Below are 11246 nucleotides of genomic sequence, written 5' to 3'. Positions count from 1 at the left end.
TCCCTGAGTTCTTAGCACAAAGAAGGACATCTTTCAAGGTGCGCGAATTATCAAAATCTTACTTCAGGAGCTCACATTTCTCCTATTGGGTGAGAACTTCGAAGAAACCTTCCTGAAGGCGGATATCTCAGTGGACTGTACGTATTGTGCTTAGGTCGTTGGATTGATGGGTTTAACCAAAGAATCCTGCATACAAACGTAGATAGAATAAATTTAAATGAGAAGAAATCACATGAAACACACAAAGGGTATCTCAGTGAGTTGGTATAGCGATCGACCATATATATATACTTATTTATGTAACCAGTAGTTACATGCACTCAGACAATAGATTAAAATCTCCATTTGCCCAAAGCTTTTGAAAAATTTGTATCCTTAGACGTCCTTTTGAGCTTTCCTCGACGTTGTCTGAATATTTGCCAGTAGTGAACAAACACCGTAAAACAATTCAGTAGTTTTCAAACCAACCTTTCATGAGATAAAGAGACGCCGCATTAAATTACTAGGCCAAATATCACCTCTTCAATTTATTAGTAGTACCTGATGATATAGAAATGAAAGAAGAGTGTGTAAAATATAAAATGTTTCTTTTTCAGGACCGGGAACGATTGTCTGGAAAAGTTGAGGAAGTAAGATTCACGTTGGCTGAAATTTTATTTATCTGTTTTTACTTTATGCAACCGTGGAACCGTACTTTGTTGGACGGGATGATTTGTGGGACAAAAAGTCATGTCTGAACAACACTGCTGCATGACATGATCTACAACCGTATCAGCGACCGGTGATTGACACCAGTTTTGATCAGTCTTGGCTACAATCCTCCGAACCGGATTACCCAATAACATCAGGTATTAGATGGACTTCATTACAGCTCCCATCGAGCTGAAAGATTATAGCACATTCGAAATATTGGCCTGTTCGTGCAATACAATTCAGTATGAAGTTATTGTCAGTTTACAGCATAACCTGTGAGGAAAAAAATCCAACCAACCACTTCATACAGACCACCCACTACAAGTCACTAGGGTGTGGGTTTCACTTTTGACAAATCAATTCGGTTTTCACGGGAAACTCAAGTGAATCTCTCGTTTGTGACATTATTCAAATGAATATGCTACACAAAGGCCACCTCCTGTTTCAGTTGGTACGATATTTGAGGCATCGCAGTATATTTTCATAAAGGAGGAACGCTGCCTGAACTTGGTCTAACACTGACGCACACCATCAGGCTTCGATACAAGGCTGTGCGGGTGCGTTGTCTAACCTTAATCAACGCTGACTCGCGCTGCCTGGGCCTTGGTACGAGGCTGTGACGCGCTGCTTATTGAGGGGGCGTTGTCAGTCTGGTCAGCATCTAGCGAAGCTGAGGGTCTCATTAGATTTCGGGCATTCAGCGGTTGCTTTCAGGAATCTGACCTTCCTGACAGTGACTTATATCATTTATGGATGGTGGGAAAACACCTTCGTGTCTCCCGCTGCAACCGGATCACGAAAAGCCGGCTGGAATCGTGGGCTTTGGTGAAAACAGCGTAAGATGATGGTTTTAGAATGTTTGCGGTACATCGGATAGATTCACCTGCAGAATTCGTAACAGCATCCAGATATCCGAACTTGGTTCAGAGACAGCCTATGGCGAACAATATGTGCTGCTCACGTGTGTATGTTTCGGACTGATATTCACACTCTCCCTGCTGAACTAAAAATTTATTTCCGGTCCTATATTTGATCTCACTTGTGTTAGTAAAAGCAGTCGTTCAAAAACAGCCTTAGTGTGCTAAGTGAAACAGATATCGTGGTCAGGTCCAAGCCCTGAGGACTACCTTCCCGTGCCGCGCTCTCATCCGAGCAACATGCATTCTCCAAAGGTCCCAATAAAATCGCAACGCCACTTTGTTTTGATGTTTTTCGGAACCCACCTTATCTTACCAGGTACGCTTTTTTATATCCTCTGAAACACGTTTCCAATAACTGATGCTTAATTCCGTGTAGCGTGTCCCATGACCGTGGAAACTTCTGGCAATTTAGGGTTCGTTGTAGGGGGGTGGAGTTATTAGTGCACTGTTGATGGTGGTCATAGCACAAATCCAAAGATATATGCACTAATAAAGGTTTTTAGTATAGTTGACAATGGTAAGATGTCACACGTATAAAAATAAATACAATGCAAAATTAGAGGAAGTCAAAAGGGGAATGTATCCTCTGTGAGAGTCCCTTGGTGTAAGTCTGGACGGTGGGAGCGTGTTTTCTCCGTAGGATGACTACTACACGTATTCCATAGTTGTTCATGGACTTGTGAAGAGTGATTTACTTCCTCCTCTCTACGCGCGCGCGAGTCTGTGTTGAGGGTGTTCGGTTTCCCTATATGTAGGCCTGTTTGCTTGTACGTAGGCGTGTCAGCACATGAGTAGTTGCTACGCTCACTAGACGGTACAGACATTCGACGTCTTAACGTGACGTGGTTTGTAGGTATAAAAAAGGCAAGTCTCGTGATCCAGTGAGCGGCTGTGAGCTGAACAGCCAAGTATGTGCAGCCAAGTATGCAGATCCCAAACCACTAGCGCGAACAACCCTCCTGCTGTCCTGGCGCAATTATTCATCAAAGAGGTGAACATCGTGCTTGTGTTTCGCTCTTAACGGAACGCATCAGCAGGGTATATCCTTGGCCGCACCAGGGTTCGCATTCCGGACATTGACACGAGAGACGAGCACGTTACCGCCGCTCTACCAACGCATGCTAAATACACCGACTTTATTTTTATTCGTTAGTTCGCTGAAATCTCCAGTAACCGTTTATGTCTATTTACCCACCATTCGCCTTTTTGCTCAGTCTTAAGCTGCGCGGAGTTGACCGGTAAGTGGACAATCTGTGACCGGTCAAAGCTAAAGTGTAACCTCAGTCGGATCGACGACTGCCGCTTCCTCGGGCGGGAACTCCAAATGCTCATTGCATCAGTGGTTAGTGACACTAAGACGTGTCTGCGCGAGCACACAGTCACTGGAGCTCGTGCAAAAAACTATCGCCTTGAATGCATAGCTGCCCAGTTTCCCGAACTAACTGATTGTGCCATCGCCTTTGATGCTTGGCTAACTATCCCACGTTTTCCCATTTGTCGGTGTCCAAAATTGTAGCAGCTGAAGTCAGCCTACCACTGACACAAGGTCTAGTAAGCTGAAGTGAATTGATCTGATGTGAACTAAACCCAGCTGGAGTGAGCCCAAATCAAATCAACTGGAGTGAACCCAACTCAAATGAACCAAGCCCCACTATAAAATACAGCATTTCATACAATCTCCTTCGTTAGTCAATCATAATTGAAGGGTTTATGATTTGCAAGGCGATATGAATGAATGAATGAATGAATGGCGATATGAATGAGTGATTGTGAAAGTGACTCAACCTGTGTGCCAACACACTGTGGATGATTTACTCCCAGAGGATTTCGGAAGTACTATGCTTATACAGTTGACCTGTTGTGAACACGAAAACGTTGCATTCCTCAAAGACATCGGGAGTTTAACGGAGTTTCATAAGCTTATGTTTTGGGTCGGGTTGAATTGAGTGTAGGTCAGCCATGTGTTAGCTAACAGACAGTCCGACGTTCAATCCGGAGAGTTCTTGGGGGATGAGTGAGTAACAAGCACGTAGTAGATTAAAGTCGTCAGCTCATAGAGCAAGCTTTTCACGACATTCACATAGCCAGGAGATGTGCACGATCAAAATTGTTTACCTTTCGGTGTCTAGCTGTAATCTCACTCGAAGGAAGCACGAGGACTGGGTACTGCAAGGTTGCCCAAGCCTAAGTAGATGAAGAGGAGGTGCATAGGTCGGGTTTGAACCACGGACTTTTCGGTGAGCGAATTTGCGCTCTAACAACTGAGCCATTTTGCCCCCAGAGGAGAGATTCAATGGGTATCGAAACCGTAGTGGGCAAAAGATTTGCACAATACACTCATTTGCACACAAATTGAGTTGACATAATTTCGAGGATAACACTTACCATGAAGGTGAAACCGGCTTTATGAAAGCCTGTGGATAGTCTCTTTCAAGTGAAAATTGTATTATCCACCTGGGCATTCTTAAGCAAACCTTCCCGGTATTTTCTTCAGCTACAGTGTCAATTAGAGTGTAGCTGCAACGAAGCGGTGGCAACGGTAAGTTGTGCAATATTTTTGAAATCGTTTTCTATCTGTGTATTGTAAGGAATTTTCAAGGATTTCTAGTTCAACCCCGGAATTATTTCTTCGGGCGAAATCACTCTGTAGTCGAATACCCCCAAGCACTGTACAATGGTTCGATTACTGTGTGCACTTATTGGCAACAGGATGTTCAGACAGCCATCTGAAACTCACTGAAAAGTCGCAAGAGGTGCACTCCTGACGATTTCTAACGGGAACGAAACAGTTCCTTTGGGCTTCTAGCTTAGGGCAAACTCAATCACTCCTACGTACCATACTTATCCAGCTGTAAAGCTTGGTGAAAAGACCAACAACCCTAACACTGGCCCTTTTTTTCATGTACATAGGAGCCCAAAAACCGTCCACATGTTTGTCATAACTGGCAGCTAGAAGTTCTCCCGTGTGACATTACAACGCTGGTTTCGTCTCAGCAAGATTCACCAACCTACACAATGACATGCTAGAACGTAATGGACAATGTATTAAACATATTACATAGCCGTTGGCCTTAAATGTGTGATGTTCAGCTTCCAATCGTTCTCCGAATCTGTTAGGCTGAATTCCTCACAGATACCGCTTCAGTGCCCGCCGTTACGAGCTGCTAAAACCAAGAAGACTAACCCTCACACTTTGGTCCGTAGACCGGGCCACTCGTCGGTCCGGTATCAGGGCGAGTTCTGATTGGACCCAACAGCCAACCATGACACGGTATTCGCCGAATACCGGTTGCCATTGCCACGTCCAGAAGGCGTCAGAATCTCCAGCATGATTTCATGACATACACTTTATATACGACGTGCTTTACAGGTGGTTTTGAACTGGATTTATACGTTGATTTAAGCTGTGCACCTTTGGTAGTTGTTTTGACGAAAACGATAGCTTGGGAGATTCATACCGAGGACTAAGCGGAAGAAAGTACCGCTATTGCAGAATCACACAGTGGCGAGTGGATATGTGTGCTTTGCTGATACGCATTCCCTTAGTTCTTAGTAACACAGCTCGTGCGAGGCAAAATAACACGCTAATTCTTGGATGAAAAATTACCATATTCATCGCAAAAAGTGGAGCGATCCGTTCAGTGAACTCGCCAAAATAGCTATCAGCGATAAGTTAATATGCGATTCCGGAGACGGACCGTTTTCGAGACGACCCGGGAATTTCCTTTTTCCTTGATGTCCCTTTTCCCAACAACTACTGAAATGTTAGCGCTATCAATGCACTCTCAAGAGCTACTCAACTCCCAGTCAACCACTCTGTCTGGCCACTGATATTTGGTTGTGTGTTCGCCGTCGATGGTTGACTGATGCATTCTCCATTTCACACAAAAAAACTGCCTCTCTACTCTATCCACATTGTTTTTCATTCTGAAATATGCAGTTGGAGCACCGAGCCGCGGAATTAGGTCAACTCAGAGAGGTATGTATTTTACTGGGTGACACTTTTCCTATGGCTTTCAATAAATTACGTCTAAACTGAAGGCATGTTGGACATATCATGTGTGATATTTGTGATATTAGTGATATTAGTGTATGGAAATTGGGAATGACCAATGTACGCTCGTTTGCGGATAAATGCGTCCTAGAACTGAGATAATACAAAGACTCGAAAAGCACAGCCATTTTTCGGTAATGAGTTCCCCTTCAAACAAGCTCAATTTGCAACTAACCGCGTTTCGCAAACTGCGTGCAATTTGGGTTCAAGCATACAGCCTAATTTAAAAGGAAATTTGGAGAACGGCACCTGTCCGTTCAGCCCCAGGAACACTTCTTGGGGCTTATCAGCTGTACGATGTCAAGGAGTTTTTCAGTAACCTTTTTAGTATGCTCTTTCAAGAAACGGTAGCCATTATTCTTCCAGCTATTCAGCAGTTTTTATTATATGGCGGGAGGATGGTGTGTTTTGTCAACTGCGATTTCCGGTAGAATGGTCGGTTATATAACCAACACTTCCGTACCTCTTTCGCCTATACTCTTCCGATCGGATGTTCAGGAGATCATTGGCATTATTTTCCTTTATTGTGGGCCTTTTCATGGGTTGTTTTTTCTGTGATTTCTTTATATGCTGAACAAATAGCGTAGCGTACGACGGAATTACGCCGTTGTACTTTGTTTTCCAGGAAAGAGATCGATTGTCCAATGAAGTGAACAGCGTGAGTCATCGTATCTACTAAGTGTTGGTTGTGCACATCGTTACAGTTTGTTGTGAAAGTCAGTTGTCCCGAATCCTGTAGATGATTTGCTTGGTTGCAACTATGGTATTGGAACAGTATTACTTTGGTGAAAAAGTTAGATGTTACGATCTAGTTGGTCGATTCACCATAATATGCTCATAATCTACAAACTTTTGGTATGCTCTACGTGCGAGCGCTCGAGATTATCCATCGAACATTTTGTCTCAACCTGACTTTGTAACTATCCGTAGGCTGGGGCAGTGAAGTTTAATAACTAATGGTAATAATGTCAACCATCCCGTTGTGGTGTATTTCGCCCTACCAGAAGCCCAAAAGTCAAGACAGCATCATGTTGTCCCTGAGTAGGCGGAAGTCATCGGAAGGTCAGTGGACTCGAGCAGTGAACGTTTCAGGAGACACTTCTTTACCACTGGAGCATTTTGAGTTTATCTGTTTTGTCGTGACATCGCAGCTGAGTTGCATCAGATAACACGATGCGTGTTGGTCTAGTACCAAATGTATGAAAATATAGCTACACAGCCTGTCCTTTGTTCGGCGGAATCCTCTATCAAAAACTTTAACCGCTCGCCTTTACGTACTGCTACGGCCAAGAAGTCTAACCGGCACGCGACTGGTCGAAAACGTGGACCTAACAGCTGATCATGATCCAGCATACGCCGGTTGCCAATGCCACGTGCAGAAGGCGTCAGAATTTTCCAGAATGTTATCGTAACTACAAAGTGTTGTATGTGCATTTTCGACCTGTCTTCGGCCGTTTCATACACTGCGTGCGCTTTTGGTGTTTGGGAGGCTCAGAATGAAAACTGAGACGTGGTATTACGTTAATACACTGTCCGTCGACGAACATTAATGAAACAACAACGATCCATCGTAACTTTTGTCAACTACTTTTTCATTGCATTAGTTTAGTTTGGTCGTTTAATTTGATTTAGTTTAGTGCTAAAATTTATCTTATGACAATCGTTCGGTGATCCTTTCAGCTGCGCCAACAAGTGATGACAGGCACGAAAGAAGCAACAGAGCAGGTAGGTTTAGTATCATACTTTATATATATATATATATATCCATTAGTTATATCATCCTTCTCAAATTTTAGAATGTGACGGAAAGTGAAAAAGACAAGGATGAAGTTACACCTAAATTCCTACGAGGCCATTCACAGATTGTGCGAACTTGCAACAATCTTATGGTATCGAATAATGCTTCATGGCAAATTTTTCAGGCTACAAGCTCATAAACTATCAACTTATACCTGTTTTATCATTGAATCGAACGGTAAAAACACTTCACAATCAACAGGAGATTAGACTGATTTACTCTATGGGACTGCTTTGGCTGTCTTGATAAACTGTTGCGCCAGTTTTATTGCTTTATTCTCTCGGATTTAGCTTGAAGGAGAACATAACCAACTACTGGAGTGTCTTTCAGATTCCTGCTGTTGACTCTCGGTAGAAAGGACAGTCCGCACAACCATTTGAATAACATCATAAACCAGAGATTCGTTTGGGTCTGTTATAAAAGCCAAATTGGTATGCGAATAGGTGTAGTTCGCTGACTGTCTGTAATTTTTCGAAGTGCTGTATGCTATTCGGGTGGAAGTGTGTGTGATACCTTTAGGTCTTCAAAAAGCGATGTCCACGAACTCTAGTTAGGATGGGTTGGAACTAGCGAATTCCCACTGGATTGCACGGAAAAAGGGTTCTTCCTGAAGTTACTATGTTGATGGAGTTCATTCCGCACTCATCGTCATCATCATCATCATCGTGATCGACAGCGTGACATCGGAGTTCAGCACCGATGCTTCTCTGCCTTACAACCATGCTTGATTTGAAAGCCTCATTGTGGGGAAGGGACTTAGTGCTACCTAACGCTAATCATTCCGAGGTTCCCACACCTCCAGAAATTCATTCCGGCAATCGGATAGAAATTGAGAACAATAAACCGACATCGGTTGACAGCCATATCGTGCACTGTCTCCAACCAGGCGCAGTGGGGATCACGCGGTCCCCACCCTGGGAAGCGAGTGGCACTGACATCTACCCGAACGTTTCGTAATCTCGTTCATACTACTCCACCAGGTCAAGGGTTGGCCACCTCTCTGCTTCCGCCACTCTAAATTGGGCACGGAAACAGCACTCTCTTCAGTAAATGATGGTTAGGCATGCGCAATGCATTGTCTAATCAATGTAGCTTCTGGTACGGGGACTTGCATTCAAGAATGAGTCCAGTACCAGAAGCTACATTGATTAGACAATGCATTGCGCATGCCTAACCATCATTTACTGAAGAGAGTGGCTTCCGCCATCTAAATTGGGCACGGAAACAGCACTCTCTTCAGTAAATGATGGTTAGGCATGCGCAATGCATTGTCTAATCAATGTAGCTTCTGGTACTGGACTCATTCTTGAATGCAAGTCCCCGTTACACAGCCAAAACCTCGCTTTCTAACTCTCGTTGCGGATTCGCTGACACTAGCTCACGCTAGCTATGGTTCTGAGGCAGCGATTGTCGAGCGCCTGAGGTCTTTTCAGTTCCGCTGCTCTAACAGGCTAAGTCTCATAGCCATACAACAAAACAGCCCTCACTGTAGCCTGATACACACGTACCTCGAGATCCAGGGATATACCTCTTTGACGTCATAGGTGTCTCAAATCGGCAAATATGACCCGGATCTTGCAGATTCGCGTATTGACCTCATCTGTCACACTACAATCAGAACTAATGCAACTTTCAAGATACGTAAAGCGCTCAGCAACTTCCGTAATTGGCGTGTTCAATTGCTGAATTACCTTACATTTTGTGGGTGAGAAGCACATACCAAAGGATGGGATAACTTTTGTCAATTCATCCAAAAACACCAGCACCTTCCCCTCCTCTTCGAAGACGAGACCAATGTCTGCATATTGCCGCTCGATAAGGTTTTCTTCACAAGCTGTTTGAACACCGGAGTTTTGGAGACCTTCCAGTGTTCGTCTCATGATTTCATCGATCACAAAGTTAAATAGGAGTGGAGAGAGTGGGTATCCCCGACAGACACCACTTTGTGTACCGCTGCTACAAATTCCCGGATGCCAAGAAGAACGTTATTTCTCGTGCTCAAGTGGGAGTGGTGAATACCCTAACATGGACAGGATGTGACATAACAGAAGAGAATGTAGGTTGTTACAAAAAGTTTGTTTCTGTCACCCTTAATTTTTTATAATAGGGCCCACGTAACTCCCTCTGTGTTGCCTGTAGTTATTGAAGTATATGGTGACCAAGCAATGTTAGTTGCAGTAAACACCGCTTTCAGTTTTCTCTGTTGCATCAACTTCGGCGAATTCTGAGGGTGCTGATGAAGTGTGTGTCTGATGTCCACGAGATCGTTGGCCTGGATAAAATTCAAGGCATTTATTACAGACTTGTATCACCGCAGGTGACACACCCTGTGAGGTCAATCCATGCTGAAAAACTGAGAAGTACTGTACAGTTGTTGCATTCTTATCGGGGTTCACCAGCAGTACCCATCTCGCAAGAATGAGGGAGTTTCGAATTCGTGACAGCAAGTAGTTTGAATTGTAAAAACCATTCGGCCACGAGTGGCTGAATAGTGGTGAGATTAACTCTCACCTAGAAGAGTTATATGATAGAATACCTTGCAAGTTGACCTAAGTCGGCTACTATCAGAAAAATCTACGCTAGCCCCGCCAATCAGACAAACCAAACACGTGATGCGGTTTTCCGTTACGAAAATGAGAGCTAATCACTCTGCTGATCAGCCATTGATGGCCAAACTTAAGTGTTCAACCACTGGCCGAAAAGTTCCGTTTTCTATAGAGGAAAATGTCGGTAGCTCAGGTAGCGTAGATGGTTGGTGCTGGCTTGTTCGCTTAGCTGGGCAATTTGATTGCAAACGTTTCATCGCCAATCGAGTAGACATCATCAGTGCGTTATTGTGGAGCGTGATAGTGCATAGCGGTGGGTTAGTGGTTGTGCCAACCACCACACCCGCACTGATTATGTCACCTCGATTGGGGATGAAACGTTTGCAATCAAATTGCCCAGCTCAACGGACAAGCCAACGAAAAGTTCCGTGTTCAAAACTCTCTGAGTTGCATGAGATGCGCACTTCTGATGATGCCCAATAGGATAAAACAACTGCATAGTGCTTTTCCGCTTTTCAGCATAGATTGGCTTCACCGACAGGATGAAATCTCTACGGAATGTGGTCAACTCTCCTTACAGGGCTGATCAAGAGAGTGTACAGAGCTAGCGGTAACGTCAGCTATCTTTGTTGGACTGGGTGGAACCGAAAATGGCTGTTACTACACCATCAATGATGATACAGAACCTTATTTCTTAAATCATTTCAAAAGTATACTGCAGAAGTCCACAACAATCTTATGACCTTCTGTGTAAGAATGGCGTGCTGTTGACTACACAGGATGTTGTAATGTCTTTTTTGTGACAAAACCTTATCTAGCCACTGACGCATAACTGGAAAACAGTTCTTAAAGGTTATGGAAGATTCCTGGCAATGTCAAGCTCAACAGCCACACTATGTGCTTCAAACTAGTATCCCGATGTGGTTCGCAGCTTCACTTCAATGGTTTCTATCTCCTACGTCTTGTATCAGAGAGGTGGTCTTATATAAAAGAGTAAGGTAATGAGCATCAGTCACTGGACAACTCGTGCATGAGGCTCATGTTTTCTGAAGCCGTGTGTTGTTCCACCTCGGTGACAACCCCTCCCCATATCATCTGAGAGAGTTCCTGCCCTAACACCACCTCGAACTTGAAGGTCTTCATTCAAAGAAATTCGGGCATCTAGAAGGCTCATGTTTTCTGAGGCCGTGTGTTGTTCCACCTCGGTGACAACTCCTCCCCATATCATCTGAGGG

At 44.0% G+C, this 11246-nt stretch overlaps 1 protein-coding gene across 1 annotated transcript in view; it reads left to right on the top strand.

The window, feature by feature from the left end:
• T265_06174 (hypothetical protein) overlaps positions 1 to 11246 on the top strand; it is a gene marked incomplete at both ends in the record, with an annotated part of 59078 nt that overhangs the window by 33053 nt on the left and 14779 nt on the right. Inside the window, 4 exons of the mRNA XM_009171375.1 lie at positions 4108 to 4152; positions 5554 to 5592; positions 6293 to 6325; positions 7348 to 7392. Of these exons, the coding sequence (XP_009169639.1) occupies positions 4108 to 4152; positions 5554 to 5592; positions 6293 to 6325; positions 7348 to 7392 (162 nt within the window). The remainder of the gene's footprint in view (positions 1 to 4107; positions 4153 to 5553; positions 5593 to 6292; positions 6326 to 7347; positions 7393 to 11246) is intronic.

The sequence above is a fragment of the Opisthorchis viverrini genome, assembly GCF_000715545.1.
Source record: "Opisthorchis viverrini unplaced genomic scaffold opera_v5_124, whole genome shotgun sequence".
Lineage (NCBI taxonomy): Eukaryota > Metazoa > Platyhelminthes > Trematoda > Opisthorchiida > Opisthorchiidae > Opisthorchis > Opisthorchis viverrini.
Note: the sequence above shows the minus strand (reverse complement) of the source record. Positions and strands in the feature narration are given on the sequence as shown.